This window comes from Elgaria multicarinata, chromosome 18 (genome assembly GCF_023053635.1).
Source record: "Elgaria multicarinata webbii isolate HBS135686 ecotype San Diego chromosome 18, rElgMul1.1.pri, whole genome shotgun sequence".
Lineage (NCBI taxonomy): Eukaryota > Metazoa > Chordata > Lepidosauria > Squamata > Anguidae > Elgaria > Elgaria multicarinata.
Genome location: NC_086188.1, coordinates 2146471 through 2169917, shown reverse-complemented (window position 1 = coordinate 2169917; position 23447 = coordinate 2146471). Strand labels below are relative to the sequence as shown.

Sequence of the window (23447 nt, the reverse complement as noted above, 5' to 3'; positions counted from 1 at the left end):
GCTCAAAGCAGCCGGATCAAAGCACCGTAGCCGTGCATTTTCCATTAGCGATGCTAAAAGTGTTTCAGTTCCGCAAAGGGAAGGGGAATGAGTGGGACGGAGCGAGAGGGCCTTCCCACATGCAGAGATGGAAAGCAGAGGGAGGAGGGCGGGAGGGTCAAGGGCACTTCAAGAACAAAGGCCTTCGGCAGAGAGGAGAAAGCACACCGGCGTCAGGGGAGCGGGAGGGGGGATCTGTCACTGCCGAAAAGCAGAGGCCAAACTTAAGAGTTTCAGTGTTGGGCTATTGCTTAAAAAGAAAAAAAAATCTGTACAACAATGCACCCATGGCAGTAGATGGTCACAATGGCGGTAGGAATGGGTCACATGACAAAACATAAAGTAGAACCAGGTTTATCCTTGGTGTGAGACTAGTGGAGGAGGAGGAGAACGAGGAAGAGGAAGAGGAGGAGAACAAGGAAGAGGAGGAGAACGAGGAGGAAAAGAAGACAACGAGGAGAAGAAGGGCCGTAGTTCCTGTGAAGGGGGCAAGAGACATTGGGCACCTATTTTTTTTTCCAGGAGCAAAAGGGATACAAATGTGTTGGAAGACAAGATGTTTGGAAATCTACAAGGGAGGGTGGCCAAGGAGGGTGGGCTTTGGGGGTGCCCCCTAGTCACTGGGCACGTGGTTCTCATTCTGTAAGGCATGCCAGCGCTCAATCTTCTTGTCCTTGTTCTTCAGGCACTCGTACCAGTGTTTCAAGCGTTCGCCTTTGGCTGTGATGCCCAGCTGGCACCCACCTGCGAGAGAGAGGGAGAGAGGGAGAGAGGGGGGAGGGAGGGGGGAGAAGAGGCCGCTGTTAAGGTTGGGTCTGCCCTGGCTGTACGTGAAGACGCCCCAAAGAGCGGGCGAGCGGTGCACGTTGTCACGCGGGCTGCCCGCAATAAGTGCTCCACTTCCGGGGAGTGTTTTTCTTAAGCTTGGGATTTGGCATCTTGTTCAACTGCCCCTCGTTCTGGCCCGGGCAACGTTGGTGGCAAGGAGGAGGATCAGGAGATGTCGCGGCCTCCTTGCTCCCTGACTCTCTCGGCCTGCCAAGCAAGCCAGCGGGAGCGAAGAGGAGGGGGCATGAGCAGGCCGGTGGCCCCGGTGGAGAAAAGGTGGGCTCAGTGGGGGAGGTGGCTGGCCCAGAGAGGACACGAAACCCGGAGCTCACACTGACCCTCTGCGAACATCTTCCGACATCCTCAATGGAAGCACTCACCAATATAATCGTTGGACTTGCCAATGTCATAATCCCAAACTGATATATCGAGCGATTTCTTGGCGAGGTCGCCGTGTTTGATATCATAGAAAAATTCCTGTAAAAAAGACAAGATTGACACCAGGCATCAAGAGGCAAAAGGAGAGGCTGAAAGATCTGGGCATGTTTAGCCTGGAGAAGAGCACCTTTTATCAGCTTAGGCTGATATACTAACTACGCCCTTATGTGGACGGAGATAGCCTAGCTACAGTGATCCATGCTCTGATAACCTCTCGTTTGGATTACTGCAAGGCGTTATACGTGGGGCTGCCTTTGAAAACGGCAGTTTCAGCTGGTACAAAACAGGGCAGCCTGTTTACTAACAGGGACTGGCCGGCAAGATCACATTATGCCAGTCCTTTTACAACTTCATTGGCTGCCAGTCCAGGTCCGGGCCGATTCAAAGTGCTGGTACTAACATGCAAAGCCCTAAATGGCTTGGGGTCAGGCTATCTGAAGGAACGCCTCCTCCCATATGTATCTGCCCAGACCCTAAGGTCATCCTCAGGGGTCCTTCTCCGTGAGCACCTGCCAAAGGAAGTGAGGCAGGTGGCTACTAGGAGGAGGGCTTTCTCTGCTGTGGCACCCCGGCTGTGGAACAACCTCCCCAGAGAGGTCCGGCTGGCGCCTACACTGTATTCTTTTCGTCGCCAGCTGAAGACCTTTTTATTTTCTCAGTATTTTAACACTTAAATTTAAACTTTGCTGTTTTAATTCTGTATTTTAATCTTATACCAATTTCTGCTGTGTGGTTTTATCCTGGTTGTACTTTTTATATAGTATTTTGTATTTGGGTTTTTAGATCGTTGGATGTTTTATTATGTTCTTAATGGTTTTAATTTTGGTGAACCGCCCAGAGAGCTTCGGCTATTGGGCAGTATAAAAATGTAATAAATAAATAAATAAATAAATAAATAAATAAATAAATAAATGGAGATTGAGGGGAGACATGCTAGCACTCTTCAAGTACTTAAACGGCTGTCACACAGAGGAGGGCCAGGATCTCTTCTCCATCATCCCAGAGTGCAGGACGGAATAACGGGCTCAAGTTACAGGAAGCCAGATTCTGGCTGGACATAAGGAAAAATGTCCTGACTGTTAGAGTGGTACGACAATGGATCCAATGACCTAGGGAGGTGGTGGGCTCTCCCACACTAGAGGCCTTCAAGAGGCAGCTGGACAACCATCTGTCAGGGATGCTTTAGGGTGGATTCCTGCATTAAGCAGGGGGTTGGACTTGATGCCCTTAGAGGACCCTTTCAACTCTACTGTTCTATGCTTCTATGAAAGGAGAACTTTACAAAGAAGAGAAGAACTATGGGTAGTGAGGCTAGGGGGAGAGCAAATCTATCACTTTCAGATTCTCATTTTTCCAGTCTTAAATTCACTTTGTCTCCAACTTTGAGAATTTCTCCACTCTTATGTTTGGCTCATCCTGAACCCTGAGCATTTTTAAGATTTAAGTTGGCATGAAAATTCATAACCCCTTTTGTGCTCCTTTCTCCAGAGACATGCCTTTTGGTATACATTTTTGCCTAATATCTGCTCCTCTTTTTTGGCTAGCAATTTTCCTGATTTCATGCATAGTTTCCCGAATATCTGCCTTTTTGCACCGTTTTGCACTCCAATCATTTGATTGGAGAAACCCATTGCAAAACTTAGAGAAGAGCGATTTCTGAAGGGGAACTGAGTCTCAGCTCACATACTGGTTCTATCACATTTCAGCCTATCTGGACATAGGGCACTGAGTGGCACAAACGGAGGTGGTCCCGGCCTCACCTCGTTAAACTCCGGGTTCAGGGTCTTCTTCTTGATCTGCGTCTTCTGCTTCGCTTTCTTGCCCATGTCAGGCTTCAAGCAGCTGAGAACGAGAAAATGCAGGAAAAATATTTTTAGAAATCGCAACAAGGGAGAGGTGGATAAAGAGGTTCAGAGGCATGAAGGAGCAAAATCGAGGCGCAAAATCAGGGCATGCGCAGCAGGCCGGGGGAAGCTTGTGAGCCAGCCTGCTAGGCTGAGAAATAAGGTCTGTTTTCCTTTTGTTTTTTTCAGAGGGGGCATCAGAAAAAACCCCATCTAGAATGACAACAGATATCTTCAAATGCAACTCCCATCAGCAAGAGATGGCTCGGCCATGAACTCCCATCATCCCCAGGCATGCCAGTGAGACATTAACCCACTGAATGCCAGTGTAAGGATGCGTTATGCTTACAAAAACGGCTTTCCGTCCCGCTCCAAACCTGCAGAATTGGGTCGTGTTGCGGGAGGCGTTTGCAGGGAAGAGTGAGCTGGTGGTGGTGTGTAGCTCAGCCCTGCAGCTTTTGATGCCCCTCCTGCCCTTTCCCCTTCCTTCCCAGCTGCTTCTGCCCCCAAACAAGCTTCTTTCTGCTCTTAGAGCCGGGCTGAGGAGGGCAGGAAGTGTTCAGTGGGTTCAGGAGAGCCGCACCCCTGCCCAGGCCCCTGCAATTCCCCCTTGCAGTGTTGGTTCCCATGTTCCCATTATTCAGCAAACACAGAATGGGGGACCTGTGTTCAGGATGTAATTCTCGCTTGGGGCTCAGCTGATCTGAATTCCAAATGCACGACCTCTCTGGTAAATCTTGGAACTGTGGAAGTCCATCATGCACCTTCTAAAGGACTCCTCTTCAGATAAGGACCAGGAGTCCCCAAGCCAGAGGAGCTACCTGTGTCTGGGGAACTTTAGGCAGATCTGGGATACCTGGGGCCCTCGTGGGAGAGACACCCATTGACCCTAAACCTCATGAGATCTTTAGCCCCCTCTTAGGCTCAGAGACAGATGTCAGGTGGCCACCTAGCCCAGGGAGCGCAGGCATCAAAAAGTCAAGGCCCAGTCAACTGCCGGATTCAGAAGTCCCTGCCTGAGGAATAAGGATTCCTCATGAGTAAAGGTGTATGATGCTTCTGGCGAGTAGACCTTTCCTCAGGCGGCACTGATGGCCTTCTGGGTGGGTTCTGAAGCTCAGCCTTAAAAGCCTTCCCTTCCAGACATGAGGTGCTGGAACAACATCTGAGGACCAGTACCCTGACTTGGCTTGCCCTGCCGTCCCAACTCTTCTCTGGATTTCCCTGCATTTGGCTTTGGACCGCATACAGAGCTGGCTCCCTGGAACTCTGTCCGAGCCAGACGAGAACTCGCGGGAAACAGCCGAGCCTTTTCCGAGCATTCTCCAAGAAAGCTCGTCATCACAGCCAAGCCGAGTCCAAGCTGAGGGCCGTTTGCTCCATTGCGAATAGAAATATGGAACCGGAACGTACATTTTCACGAAGGGGTCCGAGTAGCCGTTGGCGTCCATGGCCGCTAAGTGGACGCAACGCACGACGCCGACAATGAGCCCCCCTTTCTGGGTGCTGTACATGAGGGACACCAGGATCTTCCCCCGTTCCTCCACGTCACCGACTTGGCCCATCTGTGGGGAACAGGAGGGGGTGGAGGAGGAAAGGAGCCGCGTTTCGGACAGAAAAACACACCCACCCTCCCACTCCACAGAAATCATATCCAACCAGCACCTTGACATAGGATAGCCTTCCTCGACTGGTAGCCCGTCAAAAGTGTTGCACTACAACTTCCATCAACCCCATTCATCATGGCTAATGGTTAGAGGTATTGGTAGTTGTAACCCACCAGCCTATCAGCATTCAAGAAAGCTATCAAGACTGATCTCTTCCGGGGGGGGGGGATTTTAGGATGTTTTTAGGATGTTTTAACAATGTATATTATGTTCTTAATTCAGTTTTATGTATTTTATATTTACTGTTGTTCCCTGCCTCGATCAAAATGGAGAGGCGGGTAAGAAATAAATAAAATAATAATAATAATAATAATAATAATAATAATAATAATAATAATTATTATTATTATTATTATTATTATTATTATTATTAAGGGCGGTGCACCATGTTAGGGTTAGGGTCTACTTCTGCATGTTCAGGAACTCAAAGGCATGTTGACGGCATTGGACAAACTCTATGACAGTCCCATCACTCAGCAAGGACTCCCCGACGTGCACATGCGCACGGCTTCCTCCATTAAACGCTATCACACTGGCAACAGAACCCATGCATGCTCCTTCCATCCACAGGGGTTAAACCCACAGTTCCACGCATTCAAATGGGCCCTGGGTGTTGTGGTCGTCGAGTGATCGGTGCCCGGGTTTCCCCAGAGAATCGCTCCAAAATGTGGCAAAATATAAATCAGACCACATGAGGGCGCCATGTGCAAGAAAACTCCACAGAGGATGTGGGAAGGATTCGCTCCATGTGCCCTCCTGACTTCTCTTTACACCCAAGCTAGCTGTTTCCTGTTTCGTTCACCCAGGAGCCCAGCTCCAAATTCATTAGCTTCCCTAAGCTTCGCTGTTTGCTGCAGAGGTATCCCACAATCCACTGAAAAGCACAGGGAGTCCCTTCCAGATGTTTGGGACCACAAATCCCACAATCCCCAACCATTGGCCGTGCCAGCTGGGGCTGTTGGGACTTGTAGTCCAAAACATCTGGAGGGCACCAATTGAGCAAACTGTTCAAAAGCGACGAGATGTAAACTTCCTTTATTAGGAAAGCGTGTTTGCTAAACGAAATAATGCCCAGAACATTTCTCCTTGACAGGTTGGCTCTGGCCAAGGAAAGCCAAACAAGACCCAGCAGTGGTGAAGGCGTGAACGTCTTACCTCATCTTCGTACAAGGCCATTCCGCGGGAGGATCCAGTCGTACCCCCACGCTTCATCTGAGGGTTGCATGAAAAGGAGGAGGAGGAGGAGGAGGAAAGGGACCATTTAATATCAGCCTTCCCCAACATGGCACCTTCCAGGTGTGTGGGGCTACAACGACCAGCATGCCCCGCCCTCTGACCCAGGAGTGAAAGGGAGAAGATAGCTGTGGCTGCCCATGATTTTGGGTCTAAAATAAATCAACAGTTGCTGTCATTGTGTTTAACTGGGAGCCCAGCTGCCATGCAGATGTGGTGCCCAACAGGTTTTTATCTTGATAGTGCGCCTTTCAGCAGGGAAACGTCTCTCCGCCTTTACTTTCAGGCAGGGGAGCAAAAACTCAGGCTTCTCCAGATGGCCACGCCCCTTCCCCTGGCCCCACCCCCAACCACTAATATTCTGGCGGCTCCCCAGCTGTTGTGCAGCTCCCCCTCCCCCATTCTAAAAACATTGAAATGCTCTCCTATTGGCAGGAAGGGCTTTAAGCGACAACGGGCTGGCATTTTTGCTTCTGCTTTTGGCCCCGCCCCCATAGAATCATAGAATAGCAGAGTTGGAAGGGGCCTACAAGGCCATCGAGTCCAACCCCTTGCTCAATGCAGGAATCCACCCTAAAGCATCCCTGACAGATGGTTGTCCAGCTGCCACTTGAAGGCCTCTAGTGTGCCTTTTTGGCTTTGGCCCCACCCACTACTTGGACACCGCCCCCACCCACCCTTGCAAGGGCATCTCAAAATGGAACCCGGCCCTTGGGCTGAAAGAGGCATCTATGTGGGAGGTAAACATTTCCAAGTTCAGCCTCCAATCAAAACAGAGTCAGGAAGCAGGCGATGGAGAAAAACACTTTCTCTGTCTGAGATGCTGGAGAGGCAGGGCCAGTCGGAGTAGAACTTAGTGGCCTATTTATTTGTTTAGCTATTTATTACATTTATATCCCACTTTTCTTCCGTTGTGAAACTCAAGGTAGGGCTACCTGTGGCTCCCAGGTGGTCTCCCTTCCAAACGCAGACCAGACCCAGGCCTGCTTAGCTTAAGCAAGCTGGCTGCTTCTTGTTTATTCAGGCCACGTCTTAGGTTAGATGGACTTATGGTCTGACTTAGCCTCAGCAGCAGCAGAACAGAAGGTTCTGCCTGCAGAAGGCCCCAGGCTGAGTCCCTGCCAAGCTCCACTACTAAGCAAAGGCTCCTCTCCTAAATTCCCTGTGTTCGTTCTGTATCAGGAAGACCACATCCTCATCTGGGGTCAGGTGGTCAACTTCTTCTGTTCTCTCCATTCCTTTTCATGCTACAGAGCTCATGTGCCCATGCTCAGTTCAGCCAACAGTTGCTACGGGTGCAACAAGAAGGGGCAGTGAACTGTACCGGGATGACTCTCTCCAAGCAGATGTTGAAATTCTTTTTCTGGTTGGCCTTCACTTTCTTCAGAGCCACCCTCGTCTCCCCAATGAATTCGTTGTGACCAAATTTGTCCTCGTCGCACACGGAGATCCTGAAAGGAACAACCAAAGATAGATAGATAGATAGATAGATAGATAGATAGATAGATAAGGTCTTGCTCAGTTCTGCTACTAGAAATCCTTTCAACTAGACATGCCGGGGATCAGGCATCTCTAGTTGAGCCCAGCCAGCTCCTCCAATAGAAGCAGAGCTGATCACACCACAGGTCTTGCCAACCTCCAGAAAGTTTCAGTTGGCTTCAGCTCCCTGCTGCGACAACAGCCTCCTATTGTTGTAGTAGGAGAAAGTCCCAGCCAACAGAACCTACTTGGAACTATCCAAGGTCTTCTTTTCTCCCTGCCTTGATCCAACTGCCATTGGAATCTACCACTTTGCCCTGCAAAGCCTCCAGGGACCACAGAACAGGATACTGCCAGAGATCAATTGGTGGTAGATTCGAAGAGAGGAGCCCCAACATTTGACTCAAAGCTTGAAACTCAACTCTGCCGGCCGCCAGACCAGGTACCGAATGTCAAAGCCTTTCACTTGCCTGAGTGTTTTCCTCTGCATGTCTTCCTCTGTGATGCCATGATAAACCAGGGTCTCATTCCATATGGGGTTCCGGGTATTTCTCAAAGTCTTGGTCCTCAATTTGTTTGACTGGCAACAAAACACACATACTAATTATAGCAGGCATCTATCACAACAAATACACACTCCATCCAGATCTGAAAGGTTCGAACAGGCAATTTCTACTAACTAACCATTATGTTTAATGGACTGGTTTAAGCCACTGTGGAGTCAACGAAATTTGTTTTCGTGTACGACACCAACCCTCTATATTTTAATAGGTATTTTATTTTGCTGGTTTTATCCGGCATTCTTAATAAGGCATCCAAAGGGAAATTACAAAACAGCCTTCATAAACTTGCTCAGCTGCGTCACGGGAATTTTCTCCCCTAAAATAACACTCCAGAGGCCTCATTACAAAGAAGCGACGGGGCGAATTTGGGTTTCTGCTTTTTCCAATCATAAATTCTGCTTGTCCCAAACTTTGGGATTTTTTAAAAAAAAAACATGACAACTTTTTGCATGCATTATTCTAATAGACAGGTTTTTGTATGCAATTGTCTAAAATACCCATTTTTGCAAGCACTTTTCCTCATATAATGTATTTCACTGTCATTTTCACTTTTGTATCCACTTTATGTGTCCCATAATAGTGTAATATAATAACTGAGAGAAAGTGCAGTATAGTGGTTAGAGTATTGGACTGGAACCAAGGAGATCCAGATTCTATTCCCCACATGAAGCTCATTGGATGACTTTGAGCCAGTCCCTGACTCTCAGCCTAACCGACCTGAAACCATGAATCAAGCTAAAACCAGGATAGAATTTAAAAGCAGTAGAGACAATGAACACAATTAAAACTGTGTACAGGGTTGGTGAATTTAGCCATCAAAGGGTTTGTTAAAAAACATGGCGCCGAAATGAAGCCAGTGCCGGTGCCAGCCGGGCCTCCAAGGGGAGGGTGTTCCACAGCTGGGGTGCCACCACAGAGAAGGCCCGCCCCCATGTCCCACCATAGCGCATGTCCCACATTGGTGGCACATGGAGAAGGTTCTTCTCATGCACTTAATGATGTGTAGCGTAAAGAAGGACTTCTCTTCGTCTGTCACGAGAACGTAAGAGCCATGCTGGATCAGAGCCAAGGTCTGGCTAGTCCAGCATTCTGTTCACACAATGGCCAACCAGATGCCCATGCGAAGCAGGACAGGAAAACAAAGGCCCCGTCCTCTTCGTGTTCCCCAGTATACTGCCTCTGACCCAGAGGAGGCTTTTTCCCTTCCATCTCAACTAAGCCAGAACATGCAAGTCCCCTAAATGTCACACTGCCTGAAGAACTTTGTCTTATTGCAGAAGGAAGGAGGTCCAGGGAAACACCACGAATGTTTGGCTACACAATGACATTCCACGTTACCTTACTGGCCCCTGGCAAAAGATGGAGCTTCACGTACGGATCAGCCAGCCCGTTGGAGTCCATTGGCTTCAAGCCCTGGGTGGGAAGAAAATGAACACAGCTTCGTGAACATCTCCAGCCAAGGGGAGGGGAGGCAGAATGGCTGCGCATTGCCAACGAGCAAGAAAATGTCTTGGAAGACGGCTGCAGAGCTGGGGCGTTTTCAAGCTTCCCGCCTGGAGGGAACCCTTTTCTACCCAGGAATCGTTGCCCACAGCAGAGGACCCTGGGATGTTTTCTAGGGCACAGACTCCAGGCCTGTTCTGACGACGACGATGACGACACACACTTCCAGTGAAGCGGATTCCTTTTGGTGCCTGACGCTAGCGATAAACGGATTTTGTGAAGTCCATTCTGTCTGCATTTGGCAGGTTGTCAGCTGTCTTTCATTCCGCTCATTGGCGGAATCAGTTTTTTTGCAATTTCCCAAATTTGCGCAAATGCACAAATCCCTCCCCCCAGTCCACGAATCCCTCAATATGCAAATCCCCCGCCCAAAATATGCATTTTCATGCTTCAACCTATGGGCAAATGCACATTTTTGGCCAGTGGGGGGATGGAGATTATATATTCATTTTTCTACAACTAAATTTGCATAAATTCTGGAAAGTAAAAACAAACAAACAAAACTGTTGCACAAATCCATAGAATCCGAGTGACTTGGAAAATACAATCCACTGTGGAATCTGTGAGTCGGATTCATAAAAGTCTGAACTCCTTTGATTGTGTTGCAGATTCCTCCGACATCTGCCTGAAGCAGCGCCCCCTTCATCTATCCCACGGCCCCCCCACTCCTCATGGTGCTGCCTGAAGCCAGCCGTTTGATCTAGGGTTCCCTAGTCAGTGGGAGCGAGGGGGAGAGACTGGGATATAAGGGCCAGCACAGCTCTCCCCAAAGGAGAACTGTGCATCCCGGACACCTCCGCCCGACCAGAGAAGCTCCTCTTTAGAGAGCCGGACATGATTGGGAAGACAGCGCTTACCTTGGCCTTGATGAGGAGACATTGCAAAGAGCTGTTTTCCTGGTCGTACAGGAGGCTGAACTCCAATGCGCCCAGGGTAGCTGGCCAGAGAGGGGAAAAGACGGAGGGGTGGATTGAAAAGACGTTCTTTACGCCACCCTTTCCCCCCTCCCCGAAAGGCTCCGGGAGGGTCTGACAAAGATCGATAGCAAGGTGGTCCCTGCCGTAGGGCTTATAATAAAAAAGACATGACACATGAGGAAAAGAGATGGTGAGGGAGGAGGAGGAGGCACACACAAAAAAGCCAAGCACCGGTTCCTAAAGTGACTGCTCTTATTAGGGCCAGCTGGGAATAGAAACCGTTCTAATAGCCGGCTGGAATGGGCATTTGCTAGGGGGACAGATGGGCAGCTGGTGACGGCATGTTCCTGCTTCTAAAAGAGCTATCCAAGGTCCTGACTGATTCTGGCTGAAACCCGGAGCGGATTCACTGACTTCAGAGCCACCGGCCTCTACTGGGGGCACATGGACCCCAACTTTGGCCAGTTCAAATCTCGGCAGCTCCCACCAGTCCCTGACGGTTGGAAATTCAAGGAAGAGAAGACGACCAAGGGATGGGATGGGCCAAGAACGAAGGGGCGCTACTCCGAGGGAGGCACCTTTGCCCCCACTTGGGGTTGGAGGCTGAGGGGTTGAGGCCAAGGCTCCGCAAGGGAGGAGGGTTTTGGGGAGAGCGGTCCAGCTCCACGGGTTGGATTCGGATTCCTGCGCTTGCCTTTCCCTCCGAGAGTTCTGCCTCACACCCACAGATGCCGGCTCCGCTCAGGAGTTCAAGGGTCTGGGTGCAGAGGGAGGCCTCCAGGCTCTTCCGTCTCTGATGAATGATTCCAACCCTCCGACGAGGATTTTTTTTTGGGGGGAGGGGGAGGGGGAGGTTGTTGTCTTCCAAGAGAGAGCGAAGAGAAATAGCTGCACGCAACCATCCCCTTCCCAATTACTTATTTACCAGCCATTAAAAGCACTTAGTGAGTCCCCGAGAAGACATCGCAGGCCTCAAGGGATCTGAGCCACCGTCGCTTTCAAAACGACAGCATTCCTGGGCCAGGGAGAACCGTCAGACGTTTTAGAACTCTAATCGAATCATTAAAAATACAAGCATTGAAGAAAAGGTGGTGGTGGAGGAGGAGGAGGAGGAGGAAAGCCAGGTCCAGGCACCCTGGGCTCTCCCTCCCCCGTACCAGTGCAAGGCACTTCAGTATCCTGTGCCAAATGAACACAGCATCTTGAGCAACGTTCAAGCTCCTAGTCCTTAAGAAATCCACTCAGGGTTCATGGGTGGTGCTTGATGAAAGCCCAGTGGGCAGAGGCAGAGGGGGAGCAGGACAACCAGTTGGGCTTCAGGGGGTTGGGCTTCAGCGATGTTCATTGTCCCCTTAGAATCATAGAATAGCAGAGTCGGAAGGGGCCTACAAGGCCATCGAGTCCAACCCCCTGCTCAATGCAGGAATCCACCCTAAAGCATCCCTGACAGATGGTTGTGCAGCTGCCTCTTGAATGCTTCTAGTGTGGGAGAGCCCACAACCTCCCTAGGTAACTGATTCCACCGTCGCACTGCTCTAACAGTCAGGAAGTTTTTCCTGATGTCCAGCTGGAATCTGGCTTCCTTTAACTTGAGCCCGTTATTCCGCGTCCTGCACTCTGGGAGGATCGAGAAGAGATCCTGGCCCTCCTCTGTATGACAACCTTTTAAGTATTTGAAGAGTGCCATCATGTCTCCCCTCAATCTTCTCTTCTCCAGGCTAAACATGCCCAGTTCTTACCACCAGCAGTATGTCTAGGAGAATCCGAAATGGAGGTAGAGCCCAGATGGCTACTCTATGCTCAGTGTTCCAGCCTTGCTCATCTTGGACCTGCAAAGCCTGGCTTCCCAGTCTAGCACTGGGCAGGTGTCCAGCCGGGCAAGGAACAGGCTCCAGGACAGGATTGCTGAAACAGCAGGGGAACTGCACAACCACTTAGCAAGATCTGGATCTGATAACTGACGAACTGATCAACTGCACCGGCACGAGCCAAGCAGCAAAGAAAAAGGTCCGCTAGTTGACCTTACAACTCCACCCATTTCTGGATCATCAGTAGCAAGGCCCCAATCCTAAGACTTCCTGGGTTCATGATTCCTTCTCCTGAGCAGGGCTCAAGACTGGAAGGCCTTGTGGGCTGCCCCTTTCTGACAGGGCTTCAGCTTGCACTCATCGCTGTCTCTGCTCCCCAAGTCCTGGGAGGGATTGTGGAGAATATGGACCAGGAGGTGGGATTGGGGAAGGTGCCAGAGCCTGGTTGGTGGGACACGACATAGGTCAAGAAGGGAGTAGGACCACCCTATGGGGAAAGGTTAGAACATCTGGGATTGTTTAGCTTGGGGGGAAAGGAGGGTAAAGGGAGACACGACAGAGGTGTACCAAAGTATGCAAGGTATGGAGAATGGGGATGGGGAGACATTGTTCTCTGCCTCTCATAGAACTAGAACCCAAAGGGGTCATCTCATGAAGCTGATTGCTGGGAGATTCTGGACAGACCAAAGGAAGGACTTCTTCACACCATACATGGTTAAACTATGGAATTCGCTCTCTCAAGATGGCCACAAATTTGGATGGCTTTAAAAGGGGACTGGACAAATTCATGGAGGAGCAGGCTATCAATGGCCACTGGTCCTGATGGTTCTGTGCCACCTCCAGGATCAGTTGCTGGGGGACATGGGTGGGAGGGTGATGTTGCACTCAGGTCATAGAATCATAGAATAGTAGAGTTGGAAGGGGCCTAAAGGGCCATCAAGTCCAACCCCCTGCTCAGTGCTTGTGGGATCCCTATTGGGGCAGCTGGTTGGTGAAGAGAATGCTGGACCGGATGGACCCTCGGTCTGACCTAGCATGGCTTTTCCTGCGTTCGTATCAGCCTTAACCAAGTTGATTCCGTTTCTACCTACTTGCTTCATCCGAATCGTAGCTGTTGGCCTCGTCTTCTTCCTCCTCTTGAGGAGGCTGCCGCGCAGGTGTCGATGCAGCGGGCGGGGCAGCAGCTTGGCTGTATGGAGCCACCTGCCGCATGGGCCTCTCAGCCATGGGGGAAGAGTATCCAGCCCTCTCATCCTGGGATGTCCCCAGAGTGGAGTAGTTGGGATCCGCTTGGGGCGGAGCCATCGAAAGACTTCCTGTGGAAGCAGAGAAGAAATTGGTCCTGGGGGAGAGTCCTGGGGTAGTTTGCCAACTGCCCACTCACTCCACTCCCCCCAGAGCTAGCTTTCTACTCACAGAACAGTTTTGGTCCCAAGCATCCAAACATGTGGCTTCTCCCAGCCCACTGTACCTGCTATACTGTGATACTTGCTATACATGTTGATCAGATGCGGGGTTAGGGCACCATTGCTCTACTGACCTAAATTGGTTTAATAGAGACCTCCTCTCCTTGGAGGGCTTGTTGTTGTGACTGCACCTCCGGGTGCCTACTCCAAGGGAAGCTCGGAGGACAAGGGACAGGGCCTTCTCAGTGGTGGCTCCCCCAATTATGGTACGATCTCCCCAATGAGGCCCGCCTGGCACCAACATTGTTATCTTTTCAGCTCCAGGTCAAGGCTTTTCTTTTCTCCCAGGCATTTATCAGCATTTAACAGCATATGCAGAGTTTTATAATTGACCTCAGATCTATATTTACACCTTGCTGAGAGTTCACAGTTGTTTTAAATATATTGTCCTTGTCTGTTGTCTGTTTTTATGCTTTTACATTTTGTATATCGATTTTTAATGTTCAACATTTTAATCTTTGTAAACCTCCCAGACAGCTTCGGCTATGGGGCAGTATATTAATAATAATAATATTGCTATGGGATTTTATTGCCCAGTTTGAGGACAGGGAAGCAGGGTATGACATTAAAGAATTTTGGAAAATATTTCTGCCAAGGGCGGGGAAATATGGAGATCTCAAACACTGAATTCTGGGCATCCTCACCAAAATTAAAATCCCCAAAATTCCTTGGGGGAAGCCACGATCGTGTTAAGCCAGTATCAAACCGACATAGGTGTGGACGTTCAACAAAATGTTGTCGTGTGCCATGTCCTTTGTTCAGGATCCTGTTCCATTTCTGTTTGCACCTGGCTTTGTGTCTCCCCAACTCCACCCCAGAGTACCTAATAGCTCAGAAAGATTTCATCCTGCACTACAATCACTTTTGACAGCAAAAAATGCACCCTGAAGCTACTGGCTCACTGCAGCTCATGATAAAGGCACCTCATGGAAGGGTGATAATTGGGTAGGTTGACAACTTGCCATATGTTTTGCGAGGATGAGTTTTGCTAGGCAACCTTTGGAAGGTTTAGAATCTGCTCTAATGCTCTGCTCCCGAGAGTCCACTTTTCCAACCCTTGTATCATTCAGGACATGGGTTTTGGTTTAGTCCTACTTAGAATAGACCCATTGAAATCCATGGGGTTTCAAAAGTTAGGCATAAGTAGGAATGGACTAATCTGTCAATTTCAGTTTCTCATTTTTCCAATCTTAAGCTCACTTCGTTTAGAATTTGGAGAACTTCTTCCACATTAAATCTGGTTTGTCCCAAACGTTGAGTTTTTTTTTAAGTTTGCATGAAAATTCATGACATTGTGAATGTTTCATCCTAATACATGCATTTTTGTAGGCATTTTGCATAATGTTCATATTTTTTTCCCCAACCAACTTCTACTTTCATTATATCTTTGAGCTCTACTCATGAGGAGGGAGCATGTTTTAAATCGGGGCCCCACTGACAAGCCAAGCAGGCGTAAGACAACATCATCCCTTATAAAGCTGCTCAGGTTGCAACTAAGCCCTCGCTGAAGCAACATCTCTCTCCCTGTGCTCTCCCTGCTGGACAGCTCCCCTGCTAGACTGATCTCCCTGGTCCTTGAACCACAGAATTGACCCTGATAATGTTGGAAGCTGACTTCCATCGCCTGGTTGTCAGGAGTAGGATAATCTCCAACCCCAGCAGTGGAAAACTTTGCTCTCTCTCAGATGCTTTCGGAATGGCTGCTCTCACGCTCCCTTTAGAGGTGCCCTCTTGTGCATTTCACATCTAACGGAGCTTTTCCCACCACCACCTTGTTCTTTTTCTGCTGAGTCGGAACCTCTCCGGCACTGGGCTTTCGATAAAAGGGAACAGAGTAAGCTCAGATGGGGGAAGAGCTGACCCATTTCTAAGCCTCTGATCATGGGAAGAAAAACAACCCCTTGATCACAAGAACGAAAAGACAGAGGATGTGAAGAGAGCACTCGGGGAGAGGGAGCCAGAGATGCCGTGCTTTTCAGGTGTATATGAGGACATCAGAAGAGCCCAGGTGGATCAGAAGAAGAAATCCGTTGAGTGCCGGAGCTTTCTCTTTAAGCCAGAGCTGGGAAGTTGCCTCTGGGATGCTCCAAAGCAGGATATGAGACAAGAGTCCTTCCTGTCGTCGGACCAAGCCAATGGTCTCCTTTGGCTGCACCTTCCTTCATTAAGGCCAGTCATGGGGTGGGGGAACTGTTTTTCAGGGATGCTTCATTGCAAACGAGCCCGGCGGATGCCAGAGTTCCCGGGCACTCGGCTTGCAGATCAGCCACCCAGAGCAGCGGCCCTCGGTTCTTCCGTGAACGAGGACTGTGTCATTAGCTCTCTGCGAAGGCTCCGGATGTGCTTTGACAAACCTCAGCCACCTTTTTCAGCGGCTGTCAAAAGAATAATAGAGACAGCCTCTGGCCATGTGCAGAGTGCCTTTCCCTGAAAAGCAGCCCACGCACATCTGGGATTCGGAACAAAAGTTCCCGGGATAAAAAGCGCAACGAAGACTCAACCGCGCCACCTCTGTTATTATCAGTGGAGATGGACATTTTACCTTGTCTTTCTGTGAAGCGACCAGTGGGACCGACCCCTTGCCTGCCCCCTCCTGCAGGTCCTGCAAGGGCAAAAAAAGTGAAGGGGGGAAGCCATGTTAAGCTGTTGCTAATGAAGACGTTCTATTTCTCGCTCTTTCTCCATTTTACCTTTCAAAAGCACAGAGGTCGCTCTAAGACCCCCTTCAGTAAACCTTCCTCAAATTGGCACTTCCCGGACATGTTGGGCAGCAACTCCCATCAACCCTATGCTGGCTGGGGATGGTAGGAGTTGTAGTCCGACAAATCTCCAAGACGCCAGGCTCTCTTAAGAAGTAGGACTGAGCAAAATCGCCACGTGTTTGCAGACTGCAAATGGGGGACATTTCAGTTACGTGGGGGAGGGGGGACATTTCAAGTCTTGGGGGGGCACAACACCCTCGCACAACCTTGCTGGTTCCTTGCTGCTGCCAGGTATCCTTTTCGATCCCGTGATGGGTGAAGGGAATTGGCACCAGTAAGGAGGAGGAAGAAAGAGGGACAACCTCTGGTGCTGTGTGTAAATAAACAATGAACATTTTATTTCTGTAACGATGTGAAAAAGCCCTTTTTTCGGATTCAGAAGAATCCTTCCTCAGGAGCTAAAACAAATAGATTACAAAGCCATTATTTCATATAAAAGAAAAAGAACACCCATAAAAATATAACTGAAAATTTGAATATCTATAATAATATAGTTTTTCGACCTGGCAACTACAATACTGTGCATATCTCTCTGTCGTTACAGAAATAAAACGTTCGTTGTTTATTTACACACAGCACCGGAGTGCGTCTCTCTTTCTTCCACCATTTTGGATCCCCCAATGCCCCAGTTCAATGCTACATCATGAAGTACCTTTATTCTGGGGGAAATGGTGGCCAGGAACAGCAAAGGTATCCTGGGAGCACCCTGCCCTCAAAATTCACCTCACCACCAGGAAAACTCAAATGAGGGAAAGCAATTTGACCCCTCTCTGTCGCTGCAGTTCAGCCCTCGCATGCACACAATGCCCGGGTTCAGGATTAACGTGCGCCCTGGTGAACATTCAAACCCAGCTCCGAAAAGAGACTCCACCCCTGGTCCAACCTAGGAAGCCCGCTCAAGGCAATAAGGGCTGTTATTCTAACAGTCTGGGTTAATGGCGTCTTGCTAGAACAAAGTCTGTGGGAAGGGGAAGGGGTCTAGGGCGGGCCACCGCTATCCCCCAACAGGTGCCGCACAAGGGTGCGCACCAGTTGCTGGGGAACATGGGTGGGAGGGTGCTGTTGCACCAGGTCCTGCTTGTTCATCCCTGGCTGATGGCTGGTTGGCCACTGTGCGAACAAAGTGCTGGACTAGATGGACCCTTGGTGTGATCCAGCATCAGGGCACTTCTGATGTTCTGATGTTCTAAGGGAGCCCAACGTACCTTGTTCAGCCAGCTGGGGGGTTGGACTCTGGTTAGAAGTTGGGGGAGATGGCCTGGCCCCGGCAACCTGGCCAGGATTGGCTCTCTTGAGGCCTAAAAGGGGAGAAGGCAAAGAAAATCAGGGCTGGGAACCCTGTTTTCAGGACAGAACAGCCAACGTACCTCTCCTACAGGGTACCACCGCCCTGTGTAGGAGATGCAGCTATGTATCTGGAAGGGGGTGATATGAGCAGCTGGATATAAAACTTGGATCAACAGCCTGAAATGGCCATGACACCGCTCCTTCTAGTTACAGGCACTTATTGTTCTCCAGATCCTTCATCAGTCAGCGAATGGGGGTTATGAAAAGGGGGTTTAGGCGACTTCGCTCTTCCCTGGAGGTACAGGCGAATAAATATGTCCTTAAGAAGGTACAGCTCTCTGTTAGGCAGAGACCTCAATTGGCAACATCTGAGAAAGGCAGCTGATAACGTCTCGCTCACTTCCTATTCATGTAGGGCTTTTCTCTGTCTAATCATGCCTAGGATTAAGTCACCTTTAAAATTTCAGAATCTCCAAAGGTCCCCAAACGTGTACATATTTAACTGTTTTTAAATGGGGGAGCATTTTTGCTCACTTGCTTTGATGGGCTGACCTCCTGCTTTGCTCACCAGCTAGTTCAACAAGAGGATGAGCTTTGAACCAGAGAGACTACGGCCCTTTCTACACCTAAGGATTTTCCCAGGCAAATGGAGGGATCACCCTTGCCTGCTCCTGGGATCCTCTGTGTGTCATTTGGATGCACAGGGACGATCCCGGGGGGAAAGGCAGATGGTAGAAACGACCAGAGTCACTTGGTCACATTCTCTTAGACCGCAATGGATACACGGCAGCCTTCTGGCGTGTCGGACTACAGCTCCCATCAGGGGCTTTCAAGATCACAAATCAAACTCTGCAGCCTCTTTTCTGCAACTCAGCCAAGACGAAAGCCATCTCTTCGTACGGCAGGCGGAGAGAGGAGGACGTGACCGGGATATTTCTCCTGCAATATGCTGTTGAAACATCATGCCTTGCATAGCCAAGGAGGCTTTTGGATTCCTCCCATCTCACGTTTAGCTTGCAAAGCAAAACCCACCGATTCAGCCCCCCCCTCCCAGCAAAGACGACCCACCCCCCACTCCATCAATCTACAGTCCCCAGCTAAAGAGAGTCAGTCCTTGACAACTGCCCGTTATCGGTTTTTACTTAAACAAAGCTGTGCCGTATGAAAGCCAACGGAGACAGGAGCACGTAGCTTGAAGCAATACAAATGCCGCAGATGAGCTAACTTTAACGAGAGCAGCATTTATTTGACTTCCAGCTTCGTCGCTGGGCATCTCCAATAAGGATACATGAGAAAACTGTTTCAGATGGTTTTTGATCAGGATATAGCTGGTTTGCACCTTCTAGAGTGAGCACAGACTCAGGCACAGTCTGCAGTCAATATCCATACATTTCTGAGTTTGGAATGTGATGCGTGGACCCCCCAAAAATGCATTTGACAGCATGCATACTTTGGGGAAACGTTATGGAAATAAGTACTTCCAAAAAAAGTGCGCAAATACGCTTTGACCACTGGGAGGAGGATGCGTACACTTCAGCAATGCAGGCAGTTGTGCGTCCATTGGGAGTTTCATGCGAAAAGATCAGAAAACTCGCAATCTGATATGGATTTGAGTTGCAACGAGATTCAAAAAGGAATTGTGGGAAACTTTGGTGAACTTAGGTTTTGCTGATTTGCACCCCCCTGATATTCGCCAGTTTAAAAGGATCAGCAAGCAGATGGTATCAAAGACCTCTGTGTGAGACCCTGGAGAAAGCCACGAACAATCAAAGCAGGGAAACAGACCCACACCGAGTAGAAACCAACTCCCTTTGTGAGGGCTTGATTAGGGCAAGCTCAGTTTCACTCAGGTTCACATTTTTCTACAGCTAAGTTCTTCCCATCCTGTTTCTGCATCATAGCGTGAACTTTTTTTATCCCTCCCCATTAAAAATCATATGTATTTTTGCGTGCAGTTTTCAAAATATATGCTTTTAGTACGCGTTTTTCAAATAAACACAGCGTTGTATGCCCTTTTCCAAATGTATCCGTTTTTTGCAACTTGAATAAAATTTTTGTGCGTGCATTTTCCCAGATATACACCTGTTGGGTATGCACCGTTTCAAATGTACGCATTTTCAAATGACAACAATGTTTGCACCTTTCCCCCCGCCCCAAACTGCATTGCAAGCTTTGAGAAAGGATAGACCTCCATGTCTAACTGTATTCCATTTTCAGGTTTGCACTGCAAAGCAAACCAAGCATATTTCTCATCTGTCACTACTCCCTCCCCGTGTTCCCTCGGCCCTCGCAGACGGCGATTAGGCGAGGACAAAACCAGACAACAGAACGGTCAGTCGTTGGCCTGGACCAACTCTCCCAACTCAGTGCCTTCTAGATGTGTTGGACTACAACTCCCATGCTGGGTGGGGGATGCTGGAAGTTATGGCCCCAAACATCTGGAAGGCACTACGCTGGGGAAGGTGGACGCGGTTGTTCAAGAGGCACCAGAAGATGATTCTCGCGCATGCACAGAGGGTTCTCTGCCAGCTTCGGTCTCACCTCCAGGGCTTCGGTGGACTTCGCTCTCGGCGGCGTAATCCTGGCTTTTGGCGCCCTCGCCGCCGCTCGGTGGCATCCTGGCCTCGGAAGGTTTGCGGTGAAGCGGTGGATAATGGCCCTGGCTGGAAGGAGGAGCAGCAGCTGCCGTTGTTGGCTCAGCGCCTGGATACACAGCAGGGGAAGAAAAACCGGACGGCGGCAAAAGTCACTTCCCCGCGGTGACAGCAAATGCAAACAAATGCTATAGAGCCGCCCCAATGGCAACAGGCGGGTTATAAGATTGCTGAAGACCGTCAAAAGAGTGACCGTATGGAAAGGCGGCAGGGCTCCTATATCTTTAATAGTTGCATAGGAAAGGGAATTTCAGCAAGGGTCATTTGAATGCATGCAGCCCCTGGTGAAATGCCCTGTTCATCACATGAGTTAAAACTGCGGGAGCCCTGCCCTCTTTTGTATCTGGTCACTCTACAAAAGAGGGCAGGGCTCCTGCAGTTTTAACTCATGTGATGAACAGGGCATTTCACCAGCTGTTACATGCATACAAATAACACCTGCTGAAATTCCCTTTCGTATACAACTGTTAAAGGTACAGGAGCCCTGTCCTCCTTTTCATAGGGCCACCCTACCTTCAACCTCTTCAGAGGGGGGATCCTGTGACCCACAGAATGAACATCTTGGAAGTGGGACTACTTAGAAGTCGCAGACCCACCCACCCGAAACACCTTCCCAGTGTGGTTTGGGAAGCAGAAATCGGGGCACATTTTAAACATGCCTCCTGAAAATGAGCTTGTTCTGGCTTGCGATTAATCCTAATTAATCTGGCTGCTGCTCCACTTTATTGTTTTTGCATTGCAGTTATTGTTACTGTAGCAGAAATGGTTTTTAATCGTCTATTTTCAGCTGAGATTTTTAATATTGCAGTTTAAGCTGTCGTCATGTATGTTAAGCCGTGATTTCAATACTGTTCTATGTAAACCACTTAGGGGTTTTATTACATTAAGTGGTATTAGTATGTATCCGTAATATGTAATGAAGAAAATAAAGCTGCAATTAAAAGGGGCCGTAATTGGCTGTCTGAAAGCTCTCTCTGGCTAAGCTGCAGTGACATCACAGAGGCAGTGACATCACAGAGAATGTTCATGAACATTCTAACTGAGGAAGGGGAAGGCGTTATTAATTAGATTAATTAATAAGTTTTTATCAAATGTTGTAATATACAAGGGGTCTTATTAACTGTTAGTCATATCTAATATATCACATACAAACTGTATATTGTTTTAAAATTTTAAATCATACATTTTAAGTAATGTCTGTTTGTTCTTAATGATTATGTGATTTTTTGAAATGGTCAAAAGACTCATTCAATAAAGGTATTCATTCATTCATTAGTCATGGGAGGCTGAAAATGAGCGTGGCTACCAAGAAAAATATTTCCCCTCAGTTTGGCTGGGGAAATATACATTGTACATTGTGGGTAGGGATGTAGGTGAGTCTAAGAGGCTGAGGCATTAGGGGGCTGAAAGGCAGGAAAGTCATGGAAGCAAAGGAATGCAAATAGTCAGGATGGAGATAGGAGAAAAAATCACATTGTGCTACCTCCAGTATTCGAGGCAATACGCCTGTGTGCACCAGTTGCTGGGGAACATGGGTGGGAGGGTGCTGTTGCACCATGTCCTGCCTTGTTGGTCCCTGGCCGATGGCTGGTTGGCCACTGTGTGAACAGAGTGCTGAACTAGATGGACCCTTGGTCTGATCCAGCATCAGGGCACTTCTGATGTTCTTACTTTCTTAGGGATAATCACAAATCGTCTGGAAAGAGGGCGGCGAGATGCAGAGGAACTTAAACGGATATGAGTTATTGTGCCATCGTGGAAGTTGAGAAGAATCATAGAATCATAAAATAGTAGAGTTGGAAGTGGCGTATAAGGCCATCGGGTCCAACCCCCCGCTCAATGCAGGAATCCACCCTGAAGTCTGGATATTAATTTAATACACACCATCATTTCATATATTTATTGATTCATTATCTAACAATATTTATGGATCACTCACCCAAAAAGAAATGTTTAAGTGGTGTACACAAATGCAGTGTAAGTTCATAATTAAATACTGTATATAATTATTATCTACAGAGGAGCTGCAAGGATTGGCTATGGCTACTAAATACGAAGAGCACGGCACTCTGCGTAGGCTCAGAGGCTCAGCCCTGGCATGGAAAACAGGTCCCAGGGCTACACACCTGGGGAATGCTACATTCGTATTAATCCACGTGGCCCCTTGATCCGACTCAAGAATGTCTGAAGGGGCTTTCAAATCAGAGGTTATTAGCCTACAAAAGAAATCAGTAGCCCATCTGTCAATATAGCTATTCTCAAGAGAAAGAGAGTTGGCAACAGATCCCAATTCCTGGTCACCTGAGAGCAATTCTATTCACCCTAGGTGAGCAGGTGAATGGATGTTTGCCATGCCTGCTCTGGAAGGGAAAGGCAGAATTCTTTGCCACAAGAACAGGAAGCTCAGCTCTCCGTCCAACAGCTAAAAGCCGGGGTGCAACTATGGCTTCTCAGCTCCTGCCCGGACCATCTGCCGCTCTAATGAGCAAACTAATGACTGTTCTGACAGCATCAATCACCCAGCCAACGCCTGGCGGCCCCAGGGGTGCGCAGCAATTCCGTGCGATTTACAGAGTGATCCGGATTTTAATAATGGGGCAATCACTCAACATTAGCAGCTCCTGATGAGCAGCTGACAGCCGTGCGGAATAATTGCGGACGATCCCGTTTGGAGCCGGGCGCAACTCCCCCCCCCAGCCTAGACCCCCCCTGTGAGCAGGGGGGGTCTATGCGCTATCTTGGCGCAAGCATGTTCCCTCAAGCTGCATTCCCTGAGATAGCACGACTGTGTGAGCATTTGCAGCCGGGGACACGCAGGCAGAAGGCTTCGTAAGTGTCGACGTTTTAGGCTGAGTTTTTCCCAGCCCTACCTGGAAATGCCAAGGAATTGAACCCAGGGGCCTTCTGCATGCAAATCTGCCGCTGAGGAACGTGTGGGGCTTGACCCCCACCACAAAGC

At 49.0% G+C, this 23447-nt stretch overlaps 1 protein-coding gene across 1 annotated transcript in view; it reads right to left on the bottom strand.

Moving 5' to 3' along the window:
- Nucleotides 1–652: 652 nt before the first annotated feature.
- RPH3A (rabphilin 3A) overlaps nt 653–23447 on the bottom strand; it is a 34086-nt gene continuing 11291 nt past the window's right edge. Inside the window, exons 7-19 of the mRNA XM_063143955.1 lie at nt 20376–20516; nt 17753–17845; nt 16328–16387; nt 13411–13635; nt 10452–10531; nt 9430–9504; nt 7999–8108; nt 7374–7500; nt 5972–6028; nt 4563–4714; nt 3066–3147; nt 1248–1344; nt 653–783 (exon numbers count right to left, since the gene is read on the bottom strand). Coding sequence (XP_063000025.1) covers nt 653–783; nt 1248–1344; nt 3066–3147; nt 4563–4714; nt 5972–6028; nt 7374–7500; nt 7999–8108; nt 9430–9504; nt 10452–10531; nt 13411–13635; nt 16328–16387; nt 17753–17845; nt 20376–20516 — 1430 coding nt within the window. The remainder of the gene's footprint in view (nt 784–1247; nt 1345–3065; nt 3148–4562; nt 4715–5971; nt 6029–7373; nt 7501–7998; nt 8109–9429; nt 9505–10451; nt 10532–13410; nt 13636–16327; nt 16388–17752; nt 17846–20375; nt 20517–23447) is intronic.